We start from the raw sequence: 22,553 nt of genomic DNA on the forward strand, positions 1-22,553 counted from the left end.
GGCCAGAAAGGAAAAAAATGCATATGTGTAAGTCAGAGGATGGGTGTCAGAAACTGGTCCCTCCTCCATTTAGATCACAGCAGAGCCAAAGATGCAGGCAACCAGTGAAGATTCTTTGGAGGACTCTGGGGTCCAGAATCTCCCCCACTATGGGGGAGAAGCTACCTAAGAGGCTGGGTGAGGGGAAAGTAAGCCATAGAAGAGTTCCTGAGCCACAGATGACACTGCATCTCCGCCTCTTCCACCTCTGCCCAGTTAGCTAACAAGACTCCAGCCTGGCGCCTGACAGCGTGCCTTCCCGTTCTCACCTCTACCTAGAAACTCCCTCCACAAGGCCAACTCAGTGTTTTCAAATATGAGAAACTCCAACCAAATAAAAACAAAAAGGAAATGTTTCCTTACTCCCCCCTGCTCTGAGCCTTACTTTCCCCCAGGGTCCTTAATGTGACTGAACTGGAAACCTCCTTCCTCACTTCCTGGGTTCACTACCTTCTCCATCCTGGGTAGGGGAAGAAAAGGGGATTAAGAACAGAGACTGACCGAAAGCAGAAGGGGAAGGGGCAGGAGACAAGAAAGAGTTTTCTGAAAAAATGGGGAGGAGGAGGAAAGATAAGCAGGTCACTGTCTTGCACCTATAATACAAAGTGAAGTAAGTTTGTTTTGGAAGGTAAGTCCTGGGGGATCTGACCCCCAAGCCCCAGAGCACGGGTAGGAGGCCAGTGGCAACAGCTGCCTGGTGTTGTTGCTGAAGCGTTACAAAGTGCCGTGACGGAGCTGTCAAGAGGCAGCCCTTGGGAGCCAGGGCCCCGTGTGCTGTTACCCTAGGGGCTGTGTGCTGAGCGGTGGGGATGGAGGTTATTTCTTGGCTCTTGTGCTAGCTCCATACTTGTTCGCTGCTAGCCGCCCCTCAGGTGCTACAACACTGGCTCTTGTTCTGCTGGGACTGCTCATGGAGATCCACACCCCAGCTTCGGCCTGCTGCACCCCCCAGATCCTGGGGTTCAATCTTTGGCAACTTCTTAGCTATTGCCAGGAAGAGATCGTTCACGTTCATAGCTGTCTTGGCTGAAGTCTTCATAAACAATAAGCTGTTGTCATCTGCACACGCCTGGGCCTCTTCGTACTCCGCCACGTGCTTGCTGGCCAGGCCAGCTTCGTTCCCCGCCAGGGCAATAACGATGCTAGGACTGGCCTGTCGCTGTAGTTCCTTTACCCATGTCTTTGCTCGGGCGAAGGTTTCCTGATTAGTACTGTCATAAACGAAAATTGCAGCTTGGGCACCTCTGTAGTACATGGGGGCCAAGCTATGGTATCGCTCCTGCCCAGCTGTGTCCCAGATCTCAGACTTGACTGTTGTGTCATCTAGACAAACCGACCGGGTGAGGAAGGCCGCTCCAATGGTGCTCTCCTGGTACTCGTGGAACTGCCCTTTGACAAAACGTAACGCCAGGCTAGACTTCCCCACTGCAGGTTCACCCAGCAGGACCAATTTGAACTGGCATATTTTGCTGGCCTGGGGCTGCCCATTGGGCCTGGCTGCGCTTCTGCTAGTCATGGCTAGATTATCAGAGTGGGCAAGGGTAGAGGGAGGGGGAAGCCACAAAGCAGCAGAGGGGGGAGGGGGGAGGGGGGGAGGGGAGGGAACTTCCAGGCTTCAACAGTCCTGGGGCTCCGTCTCCCCTGTCGGGCCCAAGCCTGTGTCCCCTTCAAACTCTTCTGTACTTGGTTCATAATTAATATTAGTCATCAGGTTGAAAATATGCCCTATAGGTTTTAGAGAGTTTTGATTCACCATCATTATATTGAAAAGGAAAATGCTATTTAATCATTTTAGATAGAATGAATATGCACTATCTATATGAATCTCTATTTGCAAAAAAACAATGGTTAACAGTGGTAATACACGTTTAGAAAGAGATTTGCTTATATCCATTCAGTGAGACAACTATTATTTTTGAGTGTCCCCCCTTGTACTAAATGTTGTACTGGTAGCTGCATGTATAATAGTGAAAGAAGCAAGATATGTTTCTGTCCTGTTGGAGCTTGTATTTTTGGAGGAGATGGTATTAAATAAATGCACAATTATTTATATAAGCACATATTCAGATAAATATGGGGCTGTGATACTAAAGAGATACTCTGGAGAGTGTGGAGGGACATTTGGAAGAACGGAGGGTTACGTACATACTCTGATTGTGACTATCACTCTTATACCGAGAAACGGGCCAGCATGATATAGCGGAAGGAGCTCTGCTCTGGATGGCTGGGATAGGAGGTTTCCAGTTTGCACTGGTACAATTATTTGCTGTAGGTCTTTGGATAATTCACTTGACTATGAGCTCTGTGAGGCAAGAACTTCATCTCTCTTGATCACTGCCATGTTCTCAGTGCCTAGAACACTGGGCGGCACATAAAAGCTGCACAATAATTATTTGTTGAAATAATGAACGCAATTTAACCAATGGTTACGGAGATCCTACTCTTTGCTGTTCACAGTGCCAGGTTTTTATCCAATAATCATAAAATAAGAAACTTGGATTAGATGACCTTTCCATTGATGATTTGCCTCTTTGTCCTCAGATTCATCTCCTATACTTGCCTTGCTTTGCTCTGTATTGCAGGAGGCTGATCTGTAAAAAATGGCATTTCCCGAATTTCTTTACCAACTAACTTCGGGTTAGGTTTGATGGAGAAGGAATGCTGGTGAAAAACAAGACCAGGAGGAGAAAGTGGCCAGCACGTATTTCCCTCTTTCATTCTTCCTCGTGTGGCTCTGTAGCAGTAGTTGATACTTCTCTGTTGTTTTCACCCCCCACCAGGCAGACACCCACTCTGGGAGCTAGCTTCTGCTGGACAGATCCTGGACTCCACACTGTATCCTTTCTCTGTCCTCTAGCCTTGAGGGTAAAGCAGCTATCTGGAGCTGCTATCCTCAGGGATTTCTTACCTTCTCCTCTTTGCTTGTTCAGTTCATTTATGCACCTATAGAACTAGTTACACATATTCATTTTATATCAGTCTACTAATGTGGGTGTCTAATTTTCCTGTTAGAACCTGACTGCTTCCTGCCAAGACTCCTTCCATTTTCCAAATGCAGTGACTCCAACATTGACTTCTCCTTTACAATGCTTTGAAAAGAGAAATTTTGAGATTTCCAGTGCTCAATAAAAGCTGTCACCTCAAAACAGTGAATTTTTAAAAAAATCTCTTAGTGTTATGAGAGTAATAAAACTTATACATAGATGTAACCTTTAAATATTTGAGGTCTGATTATTTAATTATTAGTTAAAGATAGGCTTTTGTGTAAAGTTCTTTTTAAATATATGTTCAAATGTGGGGACCGATACTTATTCACTGCTAGGATAATTGATCAAGATATGGTTATACCTGTTTCTACTGAAGAGAAACAAAATAAAAACATGAGGTTTGCATTGCCTGAGGGCATGTTTAGAAAATTCACTCTGGGTTTTGAGATACTGAAACTTACTCTTCCTGTTCAATTATAGTGAATACATGCAATTTTAGTTACTCCTAAATAGTGAATATGTAACCTATGGAGATAACTGAAAGAAACAATGTTTTTGGTACCTCTTAATTTCCTACCCCTATCTCGCCCCTGCCTTCGTCCCTCTCCTCATTGGTAAGCACTAGTTTTTCCTCTATATCTATCAATTTGTATCTTTTTTGGTATATTCATTGGTTTGTTTTATTTTTTAGATTCCATATGTAAGTGATAACACAGTATTTGTCATTCTCTGTCTGACTTAACATAATACCTCCAAGTTCAGCCATGTTGTTGCAAATGACAAAATTTCATTCTCTTTTATGTCTGAGTAGTATTCCATTGTGTGTGTGTGCATGTGTGTGTGTGTGTGTGTATTACATCTGCTTTATCCATTAATCTGTTGATGGACACTTAGTTGTTTCCATATTTTGGCAATTGCACATAACGCTTCTATGAACATTGGGGTGCATGTATCTCTTCTAATTGGTGTTTTTGTTTTCTTTCAGATAAATACCCAGGAATGAAATTGCTGGGTCATATGGCAGTTCTATTTTTAGTTTTTTGAGGAACCTCCATACTGTTCTCCATAGCGGCTGCACCAATTACATTCCCACTAACAGTGCACAAGGGTTCCCTTTTCTCTACATTCTCGCCAACATTTGTTATTTGTGGTCTTTTAGATGATAGCCATTCTGATAGGTGTGAAGTGATAGCTCATTAAAGTTTTAATTTGCAGAAATGAACAATTTATTTGAATTTTGTTTTAAACTAAATCAGTGGGTGTGAATCTTTCACCTTCAGTTCTCTCTCCTCTGAAATCACTTATAAATAATTACCAAAAGGCAAATTACCGAATAGCTAGAAATATGTGGTATTGTATAGTAAAAACTTGCATGGTTGAACAGTCTTTGTTGTTGAACTGGGAGATTAAGATTATGGCTCAAAACTATATGTCTGGTATAGTAATCATATTTTAAGGATTTTTTCTTTGCTCACCTCCATTCATAAGCATACAAGTATCATTTTCCACTTGCACATGCTTTTTTAAAGTCAGTGAGTAATGAAAAAAAAACCCTTCATTCAGTATTGCTATTTATAGTGGCATTTCTCAAGTTGGAATTCCCTCAAGCGGTAAAATTTAACGCTATAGTTGCATGTAGCGGAACAGCCATACTAGCTATGTTTCTTTCCCAACTGTGATCCAACAGCTCCAAGTATGAGGTCACGGATGACATGAAACCTGAAAAATGCTCTTGTGGGTCACAGATTTTTGTTGTGCCTTTGCCAGCCTCATTTTCTATTGAAGATAGAATGAGGAAGGCTTGCATTAGCTAACCCGGTAAAGGACTGGATCACAGAAGCCAGGATATGTACACCTTGATGAGATGAGATGATGGATGAGGATGGCAGTCAGGATTGTCTTATGTTCCTTGTGGGGGCTTATGCAAGATTCTGGTGGAAGAGTTCTTTGTTGGAAGAGTTGGATTAACTGCACATTACTCTTGTATGTCAAGATTACGACACTATAGATTATAGAGATGTTCAGAGTTTGAAAAGACCATGCTATTTGTATTGGATTCTGAATTTGGCTGATTGCATTTTCCTCGTGTCAATTATCATGTTCCTTTATTCTCTATACTCCCTGTTAACTAGTGGAAAGATCTAGAAGCTTGATTAGATTCAGACAAAAATTTTAAAAGGCATAAATGCTTCCTGGGTGGCTCTGTGTACTTTATATTGCATCATATCAAAAGAAGTAATGGTTACATCTGATGATGTTAATACTACTGTTGGGATGAGTGTTGGCAACTGTTCCATCTATTACGAAGTTACCCATCAAACTTTCTCCTAAAAATTGTATTAGTAATTGTATAGATCTAAATGCATTATTTCCTTATGGGTTACAAAATGGTGAATTTTCAAATTCTTTCATTTGTTCACCATTTTTATTTTCTTCATTAACTATTTGAAATGCAGTTTAAAACGTGAGGGCATGATAAATACTTGAGTCCTTTCCCTTACTTACCAATCATCAGAATAGTTATTTCATTATTATTCAGAACAGTTATTTCAGCTGTCTCCAAAGATCACCAATGAAGATCTTATTCTTTTAAATTTTCTGTGTATTACTGTTAACTCATGGATTTTAATTTTAATTTTTTGGTATGTTTCAAACTATTGCAATCATTTTTCTTTTATATACACAAACTGTTCCATCTTTAACCAGAAGCGACCTCTTCAAGTCTTTTTATCTCCCTTTTAAGCAATAGCAATGATCTTCAAAAATTTTCTTGATTTCTGTTTCAACAAGCTGTCCTGGGCTTATCTTTTTATTTTTATTTATTTTATTTTTTTATTTTTGTAAAGTCTTTATTTATTTATTTATTTATGGCTGTGTTGGGTCTTCGTTTCTGTGCGAGGGCTTTCTCTAGTTGTGGCAAGTGGGGGCCACTCTTCATCGCGGTGCGCGGGCCTCTCACTATCGCGGCCTCTCTTGTTGCAGAGCACAGGCTCCAGACGCGCAGGCTCAGTAATTGTGGCTCACGGGCCCATTTGCTCCACGGCATGTGGGATCTTCCTGGACCAGGGCTCGAACCCGTGTCCCCTGCATTGGCAGGCAGATTCTCAACCACTGCGCCACCAGGGAAGCCCCCTGGGCTTATCTTATACATTTTCCCTTTCACATCTGAAATCAACTATCTGTTCAAGGTACCATTATTCCTTTTCAGAAAAGATATTTAGAGATCAAATCTAGGGCATCAAGAGTGCTCATTGTCACTTGATTGTTATTGTTTTCAGGTCCTTTCAGCAGACAGAGACAGGATATCGATACATTTTAGAAAGAGAAAATCAAGCCATAGCTAATACTGATATTTCTAATTCCAATTATGAACCAGAAGGCTATACTCAGCATCTTTATACCAGTATCATTTTCCTCCTATGCTGAAAGCTCTAGTGCCCAATGACATCAATGTGAGTTTTGTACCAGATTCAGTATAGATACCACCACACATCTGTGCACTTGCCTTGATTTTTGTCTGGTGTGACCCTAGGAACCACTTACATTCTTCCCAAGTTTCTGCAGTCCAGTTCCTGCTGCCTTCACTGCCATTAAAGACCAAGGATCTCCTTGTGATGGTGTGCTTAAATCTCTCCTGTCACTTGTAGGTATGTCCCTGCCATGTTTTGTCTGTGCTAATGTTTGTTCCTGTAAAATTTGAGATGAATTTTTACATTTCTCGTGTAGTTTATTCAGGATATATTCAGATATATTCAAAATATAGGCCAGGATTAAGTCTGGTTGTCTTGATTGCTTTATTGATTAACAGTGGCATGTATCTGTGTGTGTGTGTGTGTGTGATAATTTTTGGAGAATGTCAGCTGTATAATGGTTGTCTCCTTCCCTGCCCATCTGGTGGGAGAGACCTGGCAAGTGGGCAGGGACTCCTTTCGAGTCTGGGACTACCAGGGATTCTCAACTGCCCTACTAGCTTGTAGCCTTTAAAACTCCACTAAAATTTTTCTTTTTTTTCTTTTTACCTGTCTTGCTACTCTGCTCTGTCCAAGGTGAAATTTTTCCTGTGTCTCATTTCTCCTTGGAGGGTCTTGTATCTTTTGTCATTTAGTTCCTCTAGTTGACTTGAGACATCAGCTCTCAGCTGGGCTTGCTACATGGTTTAGGGTCTGTGAATTATCTAGCTTTTTCTGTTTTTTAAAAAAATTTTCATTGGAGTATAGTCGATTTACAATGTTATGTTAGTTTCATATATAGCTTTTTCTTTTGGTTAGGGTAGGAATGACATTCTCTCAGGAGTTTCTACTTTGTTAGTGGACCGAAATAGAATTTTAATCAAAAATTGGTACCTATTTTGGGAGGCTGAGAAGTGAGGCAGGTGATGAGTCGGCTACAATGCTCCTCTTATAAATAAATGGCTATGAATAATGCTAAATAATAGACAGAAATGGGGGTTAAAAACTAGAAGAATGTTAAAAGACTTGAAAGAGGTGGTCTCTGAGAAGTAAGGTGGAGGTAGTGAACTATTGGGGGAGGAGCTAATAAGGAGGAGAAGCAAGAAGCTTCACTTTTCAATTATAAGCCTTTTGTCATTATTTGGCTTTTAAACTCTTTGCAGGTATTGCTTTGATCAGAATTGTTCTTTTAAATATTATTTTTTAATACCTGATGACCTTATTTTTTTAAAATAAGAAGTTTTGTTACTTTAGTGGAAAAAAAAGACCATGGTCAGTGTAAAATATTCAAGTAGGTACAGAAACTTCCAGAAAAAGAAAAAAAAAAAAAGAAATGAAAAAGAAGGAAATAAAAATATTCAATACTCAGAAACAAATATGCTCAACATCTAGTAATAATCTTTCTAGCAATCTCGCCACACAATTAAAATTAATAAAAAAATAGATTGAGAAATTATGTGGGTATGTATTTTGTTATAAAGTCTCCCCTTTCTTTAAAACAATATTATACATAGTTTTCCTTTTATAAAATATATTTGAAAAATAATGAATATATAATTTACTTATACATACCATAGTTTACTTCAATATTAGGTATACATAAAAAAATGCAGGGACTTCCCTGGTGGCGCAGTGGTTAAGAATCTGCCTGCCAATGGAGGGAACACGGGTTCGAGCCCTGGTCTGGGAAGATCCCACATGCCGCGGAGCAACTAAGCCCGCGAGGCACAACTACTGAGCCTGCGCGTCTAGAGCCTGTGCTCCGCAACAAGAGAAGCCAAGACAATGAGAAGACCGCGCACCGCAGTGAAGAGTGGCCCCCGCTCGCCACAACTAGAGAAAGCCCACGCACAGAAACGAAAACCCAACACAGCCAAAAATAAATAAATTAATTAAAAAAAAAATGCAACCAAGAGGGGCTAAGAGCTTTTCCCGAAAACACACAGCTAATTTATGACAGTCAGGACTAGGACTCATTTTCTGATCCTCAGTTCTGTGCTCTTTCCTACTTACTAGGCTGTTTATTGTCTGAATTTTAGACATTATTGGCTTCTTGCAAGCTATACTAATGGATTTTCACTACAGTTTTACCAGATAAATTTTCTTGAACTATATGTGGCTTTGTCACCTAATTAATCTTGAACAATATTTGAAAATTTCAGGTGACAGAAAAATATTGTTAATGCAGACAAGGATCAAGAATGGTGGGTCTTTAAAGGTCAGACCACTGTGAGTCTAGAATCTGTGAATAATTAGATTTTTAAAGTAATTGAGCTAATAATGACCCCAAACAAGGTAGATTCAAATGAATATTTACTCATTTTTTCAAACACTGACTTTGATAAGTGAGAGTGTCTAAGCATTTTTTTCCAGTTAGTGGCTATCGGCTGGGAGGAAAAGGTTTTAAACATATATTAAAATTTTAAATATTATTTAAATATCTGCTAAAGGATCTATTTAATCATTCTGACCATGAAAGATTCTAATCATCTGTCACAATTAATAGAATCTTGTGTGTATTTTCCAAGAGAATGGAATTGAAAATGACTTTCTTTAAATTTGTCTTATTTTTAAACTTTATATCATAATATATTTATGGTCAATAATAGAACTTCCACTTCACCTTCAATTTGAAAGACTATTTCTGTATTAGAAGTTGATGTTCATGGCCACAGCATGAGTGAAAGTGTGGATTACAAATTTATCGTTCATTATTATGTCAAAGCACTCTTATGCTATCATTCATTAATGAATTGAGGAAAGAAGAGGATTTTGAGAAAGAAATGTCCTCTGTAATTTTTATTACACATACTGATATGTTTTATTGTATTAAAACTATCCCTCATTATTCCAAAGGAAAATTATAATATCATGTATTACAGGAAATATTCTTGCTGCCCCTCCATATTTTACATCTTGACTAAGAGTCAAAAGAATGGGACCATATTATGGTGGTCCCATCCAGCCATCTGTAAATCAAACTAAAGTAAATTCAAACTGCAAGTAATACAAGAAGTCCAACAAACTATTATATTTTTCCATAGTGACTACTCCAATGTTATTTTATCCTAAAATAATTTCTCATAAATTAATTTTTACATTCTCTGGCTTCCAATTCATTTACTGGTACCCTATTGGATGGATATCAATACTCTCTCTTTTAGGGGTTTGGGGAGTTGGTCATTTTACATAGGTGTTCAGCTCTAGGAAAGGTGACCAACTGGTCCTGTTTTGCCCAAGATTGTCTTGGTTTTAAAAATAAAAGTCCAGCATTATGGGAACCCACTCAGTCCCTGGCAAATGTTTGGTCACCCTAGTTTGAGGTGACATGGACTCATTTTTACATTGAATATCTAGCAAACTTAGCAAAATTAGAACAGAATTATTTTAAGGTTATGTTTTCTGAAAACTCACTAATATACTCAGCCACTTTGTGAATGAATGGATCTTTCCCCAATATATCACCTTTCCTATCCTGGCCACAGACTATGGATCCTTACTTTATTACACAATGGTTTATTCCTTGTTGCTATGTAAACATTTTACTTCAGCCTATTCATCTGCCATTTATTCACTGGGATGAATGAAGTTCAGGTTTTCCTTAGGGATGTGTGGTAGAAAATACAGGGTTGCATAAAAATATAACACCAAAATAAAACTTTATCTCCATTTCCATTTCATAAATTGTTCCATTCAAGCAAACAGCTACTTTAGAAGACTAAAATTTTGTATTTCAATTCAAATGTCTTATTTTTAATGACTTTCTAAAACTTTAATATTAAAATCCAGCTTTTTTCTGTAAAACTGTAGAGCTATTTTAAATTCTTACCCATAATTACCAAAATACATTAAGGTAAGATGTATATTCTTGGCAAAATATCATTGTTTTATGATTAATATTACAGATATTTTTGTCTACTGTCTTCATTGCTTATTTGAATCACTACTTTCTAATTTACTTAATGACACATCACTAAGTCATGTTTTTTTCTTAAATTAAATTTTCTTTTTAAATGCTGGCATAAATTATTGACACATTTATAAAGACCTGAGCACGAGTAGAAAAGAGATAGAAAGTTGTACAATGACACATTAATGATTGTTGGTGTTGCTTGTACTGAGCTCTCTGAAATGACATCGCAGCTCTCTGCAAACTCTGTCCTTCCTAGTCTGTCCTTTTCCTTATTATTTTTTCTTTCTATTTTTATTTAGTAGGTAGTGTGACTCTCAAATCCCTGTTAAGATGCACATACATTTCCTTCTCAATGTACAGGAAACAGCCTTAAATCTTAGCAGAATGGCTGAGCACAGGGCTATTGGTAACCAGCACGTTATCTTTATGTATAAAAATCTTTCCTCCCTTCCTCCCTCCCTCCTGGCTTCCTTCCCTCTCTTTATTCCTCCTTTCCTTCCATTCAGCAAATATTTATTAAGTATATACTTGTTGGTGAACCCCTGTTACACAATGTGTTCTTCTCTCTTTTACCATAGAAAAGATCCTTAGTCTTTCTCTATGACAAGCAATTTTCTCCAATTCTGTTATAGGAAACTGTTGCTTTATTTAGATTCTCACACTTCCTGCTCTGTCACAATCACACTATCCCCATGGTCGTTCTGAAGTTATAGAGAATTCAGGTTCACTTATCTATTTCTTTGTTTCTGGTTCCCGTCCTTGACTTTTCCCCAGGAGAATACCCCATACTCTCACCTCTCTACTCAAGCATCCAGGCACAGCCTGCCTTGTCTCCCACACATCCTTGCTGAGTCTTAGCCAAGGACATTGCTTCCCACTTTACAGAGCAGGTAGACACTCTCAGGCATATATTCTCTTGAATCTCAGCCTCTCTCCCCATAAAATGACTCATATTTGCATCATTGCTTCCTTCTCATTTCAGATAAAAAACAGCAACAACAAAAACACCACTTCACCAGCCCCATCTCTCACATCTGTCTGAGCAGGACTTTTCTCATTTATTTTTGTAGCCTTGGGGCCCATCATTGTATGCAGGACATTTTAGGTTGTCAGTAATTTCAGGGAATGAATGGATGAATAATGTTAGGCAGTGGTAGAGAGTACTGGACATGAAAAATCAATAGTAAATTGAAGATAGAAATTATTTTGACCCCTAAGCAGGTAAATTAAAGAAACATTTCTTGAATGAGGTGTTGCAGGTACTTAAATCAAGTGACTGGATTATATTTGATATTGAGGTTATAATTCTACAAACACCTCCTGACCTCAAGTGAATGTGTGATTTCTGTGCTTTCAAACCAATTACACAGAGACTGAGGGCATTTTTTTTCTTTTTTACAGCCCAAGATTAACCCTAATTATGATTTAAGGAAATGTGAGTCAGATATACATACTTTCAAATGTGATTGATGATTTTGATTTACATTGGTATTGCTATGAAATCACACAGAATATAAACTGGTCACATTAAATTACTTAACAATTGTATACTCATGATAATTTTTAAAAAACTATAACATCTTTCCTATGTTGAGAAGGAAGGGGAGTTAGTGATAATAATTAGTGCTTCAGATGAAATTTATTTACATGATGTCAGTGAACTAGAAACATTTCTGCATTACATCCACTTTTTTAAGATGGAAATAGCTCTGCTAAATTATTATCATAAAATAATGTGTTCATAAAAATACTCATTCATAAACAAGTCAGATAATTCAGAAAAGTATGAGAAACCAATGACCTTCAATAGGACCAGAGATGACAACTATTACTATTTTTATATATAGTCTTTCGGACATATTTCTACACACATTGTTGAATATATTTTATAAAAGTGGGCTCAGACTATGTACAGTATTTTGTAAATTTTACTTTTTATTTAATAATATGCTGTGAACAGATTTCCATGTTAATAAGTGTAATTCTGTATCATCACTTTTAGTGATTCCAAAACATTTCATTGATGGAAGCAAAAAAATTTATTTATTTAACCCATTTCTTATGATTGGACCATTGACTTTAAAAAATTATGCACTAATATTAAAATGCCATGTAAAATATCAACATGCATTCCTCTTTTCACATGTTTGGTAATTGCATTAGGATAAATATCTAGAAATAGAATTGCAAATTCAAAGGAAATATACATATCTCAAGATATGTATATGCGTGTGTGTGTGTATGTATGTGTGTGTATGTGTATGAAGCCCAAGTGTGGTGATTTCCTCCAGCTAATTGATCAAAGAATAACACATTATTCATTTTTGGTCAATAAGCATAAGGGAAGTCTGCTTAGGTGTCTTAAAATTGTTTCTTCACTATGAAAAGTGTTCATGAAATAAGCTTTTCTTCTGTCTCTGGTCTTGAGGGTTGAGGTCTGGAACTCTGGCAGTTCTAGAAGGACAAGGAAGCCAGACAAAGAGGAGAAGCACACCCTCTGAGAATGGCACAGTGGTAAAGATGGAAAGAACCTGAGTTCTTGATTATGTTAATGAACCAGTGAAATAAGCAACCCTGGACTCACTTTCCCTCTATAGTTTTGTTATTTATAGTATTTCATAAATATCCTTTAGCCTAAGGCAGTGGTCCTCAAAGTGTGAGAACCTGAGGGGTCCCTGAGACCCTTTCAGATATTCAGATATTCAAAACTATTTTCATAATAATATGAGGATGTTATTTGCCCTTTCACTCTCATTCTTTCAGAGTGTACAATGGAGTTTTCCAGAGGTTATGTGATGTGTAATAGGGCAACAAATTAAACATAGACACAGATGTGAGAATCCAGCTGTTTTCTATTAAGCCAGACATTGAGATTTGTAAAAATGTAACATGATGCCACTCTTCTCATTAAATTTTTATTGTTTGGGAAAATTTTTTTCAAAAAACTATATTAATATGTGATGGGTTTATTTTAAAATGAATGAATAAATATATGTTCTAAAATTTGTCACGTTTATTTCTAGTATAGTAAATATTGACAGATGTAATCCACAGAACAAAAGCTCTTCAGGATCCTCAATAATTTTAAAGAGTGTAACGGATCCTGAAATCAAAAATTTTGAGAACCACTGGTCTAAGCCAGTGTCACTTCCCTGTCTTCTGGCTGTGATTAAGGTTTACTCATTGTTATTATTGTTATTCTTTCTGAAGGAAGTGGTGTGGTAGGTATAACCTCTTGTTTTTGCCCAGATTAATTTTTGTTCATCCTTAAATGAAAGGCTAGTAGTTCAGAAATGTTCCCAGAATGTAAAATGATTAAACATTTCTTTCCTCTTTCTAGTCTTATTTTTCTATTTTTCCATGGATTTTGCCTGGAGTACAGAGATCCCTTTGTACGGGTGCACATGTTTTATTTATTTATTTTTTCTCTTTTATTTTTACTTAAGGCCTATTCTCTTGGATTGCTCCTCACTCCTTTTCTATGTTTTCTCTTCTCTTCTTTTCATACCACTGTTTTTCCCTGGTCCTTTTTGTCTTTATTCTGGGAGAATGGCTCACGTTTGTTCTCCACAATATTGATTTAATTTAAAACAGCATCCATTCTGTTTCAATTTATCATTCCTACATTGTGTCTTTAGTGTTCTTGAAATCTTTCTTTATCTAATCCATCTTCCCTATCATGCTACCTTGTTTTCTTTGCTATGCCTTGAATTTCTTTTCTTAGTGTATTTTATGAAAGATGCCACCTTCTTCTGGATCCTTCAGTACCACTGTTACTTCATTCTCCATAGATCTCCATTTTCCTGACCCCTATGCATTCCACCCCCCCTTATTTATCATTAAAGAGGCAAAATCTGTCCAGAGTGAGTGTGTGAATAAAGAGATCATGTGGGTTGGCTCTCAGGTCTCCTGTTAGTGTGCATTTATCTACTTTTACTTTATAGCTGGAATGGGGGCTGGCGAGTGCACTTGCCTCTGCTTCTACTGATAAAAGGAAACAGAATGGCATTTACTTCTGCCCTGAGCATCCACAGTGTGGTCCTTTGGAACTCTGGGCAGGTGCGAAGCGACACACCCCAGAGCGTGCCCAGTGTTCCATGCCAGCCCCACCCTCAACCTCTTCTGAGTGCTTCTCCTCCAAAAGTGACCACCCCCAGAGTATAGAGAGACACTTATTTTTCTTCTGCTTTCTGCCTAGCTGTTCTCTGATATTTCTACTATTAGACTTAGAGAAGATGCAGGAGGAGTCAAGGAAAAGCTGAAAGGGGGTAGGGAAAATGCCTTCCGACTAACAGAGCAATTCCTGAGGGATCAGATGTAAATCCAGGCCACTGTGCGGCACCACTCCAGGGAATAATGGAAGCCTGTAGAGCACAACCCCACAGAGCCCTTGGAGCACCACGCTCCATGGCCTGCAGTGTGATGAACACCAGTGGCGCCACATTTGTGCAATAGCATAGCACAGCCCTGGAAAATGGCTGCCGGTCCAGCTTTCTATACTTTTTTTTTTGGAAAATTGAACATTTTTTTTTTTTAATTTATTTATTTATGGCTGTGTTGGGTCTTTGTTTCTGTGCGAGGGCTCTCTCCAGTTGCGGCAAGTGGGGGCCACTCTTCATCGCGGTGCGCGGGCCTCTCACTATCATGGCCTCTCTTGTCGCGGAGCACAGGCTCCAGACGTGCAGGCTCAGTAATTGTGGCTCACGGGCCCAGTCGCTCCGCTGCATGTGGGATCCTCCCAGACCAGGGCTCGAACCCGTGTCCCCTGCATTGGCAGGCGGACTCCCAACCACTGCGCCACCAGGGAAGCCCGTGAACATTTTTTATTCCTTCTCAGTTAATTACAATTTTTCTTCTAGCATTAACCTTGGACTATCATATGTTTAATTATATCTCAACATCGATGAACCTATATTTTATTTTAATTATTTTTTAACATATTTATTGGAGTATAATTGCTTTACAATGTGTTAGTTTCTGCTGTATAACAAGGTGAATCAGCTATACGTATAGTATACATATATCACCACATCCGCTCCCTCTTGCGTCTCCCTCCCACCCTCCCTATCCCACCCCTGTAGGTGGTCACAAAACACCGAGCTGATCTCCCTGTGCTATGTGGCTGCTTCCCAATAGCTATCTATTTTACATTTGGTAGTGTGTATATGTCCATGCCACTCTCTCACTTCGTCCCATCTTATGCTTCCTTCTCCCCGTGTCCTCAAGTCCATTCTCTACGTCTGCATCTTTATTCCTGTCCTGCCACAAGGTTCATCAGAACCATTTTTTTTTTTTTAGATTCCATATATATGTGTTAGCATACGGTATTTGTTTTTCTCTTTCTGACTTACTTCACTCTGTATGACAGACTCTAGGTCCATCCACCTCACTACAAATAACTCAATTTCATTTTTTTTATGGCTGAATAATATTCCATTGTATATATTTGTCGCATCTTCTTTATCCGTTCATTTGGCGATGGACATTTAGGTTGTTTCCATGTCCTGGCTATTGTAAAAAGTGCTGCAATAAATATTGTGGTACATGACTCTTTTTGAATTATCGTTTTCTCAGGGTATATGCCCAGGAGTGAGATTGCTGGGTCATATGGTAGCTCCATTTTTAGTTTTTTAAGGAACCTCCATACTGTTCTCCATAGTGGCTCTATCAATTTACATTCCCACCAATAGTGCCAGAGGTTTCCCTTTTCTCCACACCCTCTCCAGCATTTATTGTTTGTAGTTTTTTTGAGGATGGTTATTCTGACCGATGTGAGGTATTACCTCATTGTAGTTTTGATTTGAGTTCCTCTAATGATTAGTGATGTTGAGCATCCTTTCATGTGTTTGCTGGCAATCTGTATATCTTCTTTGGAGAAATGTCTGTTTAGGTCTTCTGCCCATTTTTGGATTGGGTTGTTTGTTTTTTTGATATTGAGCTGCATGAGCTGCTTGTATATTTTGGAGATTAATGCTTTATCAGTTGTTTCGTTTGCAAATATTTTCTCTTATTCTGAGGGTTGTCTTTTCATCTTGTTTATGGTTTCCTTTGCTGTGCAAAAGCTTTTACTTTTCATTAGGTCCCATTTGTTTAATTTTGTTTTTAATCCCATTTCTCTAGGAGGTGGGTCAAAAAGTATCTTGTTGTGATTTATGTCAAAGAGTGTTTTTCTTGTTTTATAGTGTCTGGCTTTACATTTAGGTCTGTAATCCATTTTGAGCTTATTTTTCTGTATGGTGTTAGGAAGTGTTCTAATTTCATTCTGTTACATATAGCTGTCCAGTTTTCCGAGCACCACTTATTGAAGAGGCTGTCTTTTCTCCATTGTATATTTTTGCCTCCTTAATCAAAGATAATCTGACCATATGTGTGTGGGTTTATCTCTGGGCTTTCTCTCCTGTTCCACTGATCTATATTTCTGTTTTTGTGCCGGTACCATACTGTCTTGATTACTTTTGCTTTGTAGTATAGTCTGAAGTCAGGGAGCCTGATTCCTCCAGCTCCGTTTTTCATTCTCAAGATTGCTTTGGCTATTTGGGGTCTCTTGTGTTTCCATACAAATTGTGAAATTTTTTGTTCTAGTTCTGTGAAAAATGCCAGTGGTAGTTTGATAGGGATTGCATTTAATCTGTAGATTGCTTTGGGTAGTAGAGTCATTTTCACAATGTTGATTCTTCCAGTCCAAGAACATGGTATATCTCTCCATATGTCTGTATCACCTTTAATTTCTTTCATCAGCATCTTACAGTTTTCTGCATACAGGTCTTTTGTCTCTTAGGTAGTTTTATTCCTAGGTGTTTTATTCTTTTTGTTGTGATGGTAAATGGGAGTGTTTCCTTAATTTCTCTTTCAGATTTTTCGTCATTAGTGTATAGGAATGCAAGAGATTTCTGTGCATTAATTTTGTATCCTGCTACTTTACCAAATTCATTGATTAGCTCTAGTAGTTTTCTGGTAGCGTCTTTAAGATTCTCTATGTGTAGTACCATGTCATCTGCAAACAGTGACAGTTTTACTTCTTTTCTGATTTGGTTTCTGTTTATTTATTTTTCTTCTCTGATTGCTGTAGATAAAACTTCCAAAACTATGTTGAATAATAGTGGTGAGAGTGGGCAACCTTGTCTTGCTCCTTATCTTAGTGGAAATGGTTTCAGTTTTTCACCATTGAGAACGATGTTGGCTGTGGGTATGTCACACATGGCCTTTATTACGTTGAGGTAAGTTCCCTCTATGCCTACTTTCTGGAGAGTTTTTATCATAAATCGGTATTGAATTTTGTCAAAAGTTTTTTCTGCATCCATTGACATGATCATATGGTTTTTCTCCTTCAATTTGTTAATATGGTGTATCACATTGATTGATTTGCGTATATTGAAGAATCCTTGCATTCCTGAGATAAACCCCACTTGATCATGGTGCATGTTCCTTTTAATGTGCTGTTGGATTCTGTTTGCTCGTGTTTTGTTGAGGATTTTTGCATCTATGTTCATCAGTGATATTGATCTGTAGTTTTCTTTTTTTGTGACATCCTTGTCTGGTTTTGGAATCAGGGTGGTGGTGGTCACATGGAATGAGTTTAGGGGTGTTCCTTCCTCTGCTATATTTTGGAAGAGTTTGAGAAGGATAGGTGTTAGCTCTCCTCTAAATGTTTGGTAGAAGTCACCTGTGAAGCCATCTGGTCCTGGGCTTTTGTTTGTTGGAAGAAATTTTGTTTGTTATTCATCAGTAAATGGCTAAGGCTGCTGCTGCAGCCACCAAGCACAGGGCAATATCACAGGTTATCTCCATATACATTTTTTGGTGATAATAATGATTTGACTTCAGTATGAAAACTTAGGATCATTTACTGCAAACTATGTTTCCTTCTTAAAAGAAAAATCTTTCCTGTTATACTAACATAGAGCAAAGAGATCACTTAACCATAAAAGCAAGCATTAGAGTAGCTTGAAAAAGTGACTTTATGACAGCATAACTTTGAATAGTTCATTTGACTCTTATTTTAATTCCTCACATTTGGTAGGGATAGTAGTTATTTAACAATGCCAAAGAAAATAAAACCTTGCACAAAATGATTATAATTACTTTTTATTAATAAAAATAGTGAGTCATGCACATGCCTCATTGGGCATAGGAATTCAGGAGTTAGCCCTTTATTGATGAATGCAGTTCTAGAGTAAAGTTAAGGTAAAAACTAAGTTTACATAACAATGGACCTCAAAAACAGAGTATTTCTTTCTTTCTCATTTAAGGGTCTTGAGGTGAGTAGTTTAGATTGGGAGGTAGCTCTGCTATATGACCAATTTATTCCATCTTGTTGCTTTGCTATCCCCTAAGGCATTCTTTTCACCTGCATAGTTGAGGCTGGGTCACAATTGTGTCTGTTTTACAGAACAAGAGAAAAAGAGAGGAACTCCATGGCAAATGTTTTAAGTTGAAGATAATCCACAAGTTGCAACCATCATCCACATTCAATCCCATTGGCCTTAATTTAATCATCTAACTACATCTAGTCTTTAGGAAGGCTGAGAAATGTTGTCTCTAAGTTGGCAGTCAAGAGTGACCTTAAACTTTATTACTACAGATGAAGGAGTAAATTTAAGGAAGTAATTAGTTGTTTCTACCATACTGATATAAAAGAGAAATTGGTCTGCTTTTTTTCCCATCTTGCTTCAGCTTACTGTGTGGATTGGATTGTAATATGCTAAGAACTGTAGGAGATGTAAAGAAATATAACATGAGGAATGTTAAGTTTGGAGGGTTAGTTATCATCATATCCAATAATTATCATCCATATCCATAGTCATTCTACTGGCGATGGAATATTGCAGGTACAGAAGCTCTGCAAATGGGACCAACTTCAACAACTCTCTGATGAATCCTTAATGAAGGTAGTCAGACTTCATGACCCAAAGACCCCAGATAACACATCCCAGGACTCAAGTTTTAAACATGCAGCAAAGATTCAGTGCCAACTTGTTCAATACTATGGGGAGAAAACCAAACCTTGTAGAAGTAAATATGTAACCCCGTAGGAAATTTTCTCTTTCTTGACACAACACTACCATCTAAAGCCTGGACAGGATTGATAACAGGGTATGGAATCATAAAATCACACCCCCAGGGGAGAAAAAAAATGAACGATTCCATTCTTCATGGGCATGTCAAGACCTAAAACTAAAATTGTTGTCATATTAAGGTATGTATGAAAATCACGAACCCCCAACAATCAACCATTTCATTGACAAACCTTTCTAAATAAAGGAAAGGTTGCTGGATATTTCTCTAAAACAAAGCTATCTTCAAAAGACAGTTCTGAAAACATAATCCACTGTTTGGATTTTTGCTGGGATATAGCCTAACTTCTATCAGGGCTTGAGGTGTATTGTGAAAGTTCCTTTGACCTGCGGGTCAAGAGATTTGGCTCTGGGTAGGTGACCTTGGGCAAGTTGTTTAATCTCTCTAGTCCTCTTGCTTTCATCTGCAGAAACACTGTGACTGAGGAGCTGGGGGAATGGATGGGAGGGAGGAAAACTCAGTAGTAACTCAGGTCCCTCACATTCTCTCCCTTTCTTCTATTCCCTAGGTTTTTGTGAATATCTATAAAGTATCATTTTTCCTGCATTTGGTGTGGATTTTGCTCTACATGAGAAAGACCAAGTCTAGGCTTTGTGCCCAGTACCTGGTAAAGTTTTATATGGGAGGACTTATAGTATGTTAATTAAAAATGTGAGCTCTCCACTTGGACTGCCTGGTCTAATTGTGACTCTTATTAGCTGCATGACCTTCAGCAAATTGCTTAACCTCTCTGAGTCTCAATGTCTTCAAATATAAAACGGGGAGAAGAATAATATCGACCTTATGGGTTTTGCGGGCATTAAATTATGTAATCTATTTGAAGCACTTAATACAGTGTCTGGCATTAAATATTCTATAAATATTACCATTATTATATGCAATTCAGATATTAATAAATGTTTTCTAATGCATTTGGTAATGATGAAGCACTGTTTTTAAACTGGAAAATTTATTACATGTCATGTAGCAGTGATATTAGTAGAGAATGAAATTAGACTCTCATTCTTCTCTGGGAGCGAACAGAATAGATTAAAAGAATCTGTGTGCCCTTGTGATGATGAGGCATCAGCCTCGCTTTCCTGACATGGAACGTTGCTAGCTCGTTGGGGAGACCTGGAACACGCAGGGAGGTGAGAGTCAAAGGACCCTGGCTTCCATGCCCGCTTTGCCATCGCTGAATGACTCACCGAGGCAAGTTGCTTAACCTCTCACAGCATCAGTGGTGTCGTTTCTAAAATAGAAACAAGATTCCCCTGGTAGGAATGATTTAAGAGCAAAATGAGATAACCTGAGGTGCCTGGCACAGAGACAGGGCTCAGCATAATTTATTTCCCTTCTTCTTTCCCCTTCTATGTAATTGCTTCGTAGGTAGATTATTGACCCTTAAAAACCATTGAATAACACCCAATGAGGCCTATTAAATCAATTTGGTTGCAGATTTTTTTTTTTAAATTTTCTTACTTGTGAACTATTTTTATAAATTAAAATTTGCTGACACTTTATGTAACTGAAAGGTCCTCAAGTTCTCCTGAAATTAGGGTTTATCTTTTTTTTTTTCAGTGCACAAAATAATGTCTCACCCAGATGTAAATGTAAGAAATTCAGTCTCCTTGTAACAATTGTTGAAAAATTTCAGAGGTTGCTTTTACATCATGTTTGTGGCCTGTCACGCTGAAATTTTGGTCCCAGCTGCTCTTGGGCTCCTTGACAGAACCTGGCCATCTCATGGCTGTATTTTCCTTGTGGTCCAGTTTTCTCTGGACCACTCTCCCTCTCAAAACCTCCTCTCCTTAATCCTTAAGGTTCCATTCATGGAAGACCAGCATGAAATTAGTGGTTGATAAGCCTTTACTGAATACCAGAGGGTGGTAAGTGGCAGGGCATTCCACTACACAATGGGAAAATCATTAAATTTGGATACCAGACATCATTGTTTCTAAAGTCTAGAAGCTGAACTTCAGCACAGGAAGATCATTAATTTCAGCTGTCTCCATCCTTTGGCCACAGCCTACTTCCAGTTGCTGTGGCCAGTGTTCACCCAGAGCCCCCCTTTTTGTCTCAACAGTTCCCCACTTTCAGTGTCCTCTGACTCCTACCTGTCCAGCCTTACCCCGAAGAACCCCCAAATCATTTTTACATGAAATTAACATCTCAAGCTCAAAGGACACCCTTCCGCCTTTCTTTAAACTCAATGTTACAGAGCGGTTTAACTCCCTCAATTCTCACTTCTGCATTATGGATTATGCCGCAGGCCCTGCCTTTCCTAATTGAGACACCTGCGCTGTGACAATCCTCCTCCAAATGCAGAAATGGTAGCTGTTGGTGGGCATAGTCACCACACATACTCCATTTAGATTCATGTCACTCAACGCGATATGGACTTTATGCTCTCAGTACCCTGGATGCTTTCACAAATATTTTAGCCATTCCCTTAGACCTATTATGTATTAAAAACAGATTAAAAAACTGAAACATTTTAGAAGTTCTGCGTCTTCCCTGGTGGCGCAGTGGTTAAGAATCCATCTGCCAATGCAGGGGACACGGGTTCGAGCCCTGGTCCGAGAAGATCCGACATGCCAAGGAGCAACTAAGCCCATGAGCCACAACTACTGAAGCCCACGTGCTCCACCACAAGAGAAGCCACCGCAATGAGAAGCCCGCGCACCGCAACGAAGACTAGCCCCCGCTCACCGCAACTAGAGAAAGCCCGTGTGCAGCAACGAAGACCCAACGCAGCCAAAAATAAATAAAAATTAATTAATTAATTAAAAATTAAAAAGGTCTGAAAGTTTAAGTATCTTGTCCAAGGGTAGAAAACTCTTAAATGTGAGAGCCCAGATTTAAACTTTGTTCTGATTCCCAGCCTGCTGCTATTCTAAACTACATCTCATGGATTTGTTCTTAAATGTCATAAAAACTGAATAATTTCCAACAAAGCAGGTATTAAATATCCTTAACAAAGTCAAGTACTTGCTTTCAAATACTTGCTACTTCTCTTTTAAAATGTTCATAGAAAGTACGGAAATACACAGTAGGGATTTCTACCTGTATAGGAACATTTTGGTTTCAAAAGCTGTTGACATCTGATTT

The 22,553-nt window shown here is 38.4% G+C and overlaps 1 protein-coding gene across 1 annotated transcript; it reads right to left on the minus strand.

Annotated features, from left to right (window-relative positions):
* Positions 1-907: 907 nt before the first annotated feature.
* LOC130708731 (ras-related protein Rab-5B-like) lies at positions 908-1,570 on the minus strand. The gene has a single exon (XM_057551605.1). It carries the CDS (start codon positions 1,553-1,555, stop codon positions 908-910), a length of 648 nt encoding a protein of 215 aa, XP_057407588.1. The 5' UTR covers positions 1,556-1,570.
* Positions 1,571-22,553: the final 20,983 nt, after the last annotated feature.

This window comes from Balaenoptera acutorostrata, chromosome 8 (assembly GCF_949987535.1).
Source record: "Balaenoptera acutorostrata chromosome 8, mBalAcu1.1, whole genome shotgun sequence".
Lineage (NCBI taxonomy): Eukaryota > Metazoa > Chordata > Mammalia > Artiodactyla > Balaenopteridae > Balaenoptera > Balaenoptera acutorostrata.

What these genes read in the sequence shown, in the direction of transcription:
- LOC130708731 (XM_057551605.1), bottom strand. Translation starts at nt 1,555, where the DNA reads ATGACTAGCAGAAGCGCAGCCAGGCCCAATGGGCAGCCCCAGGCCAGC.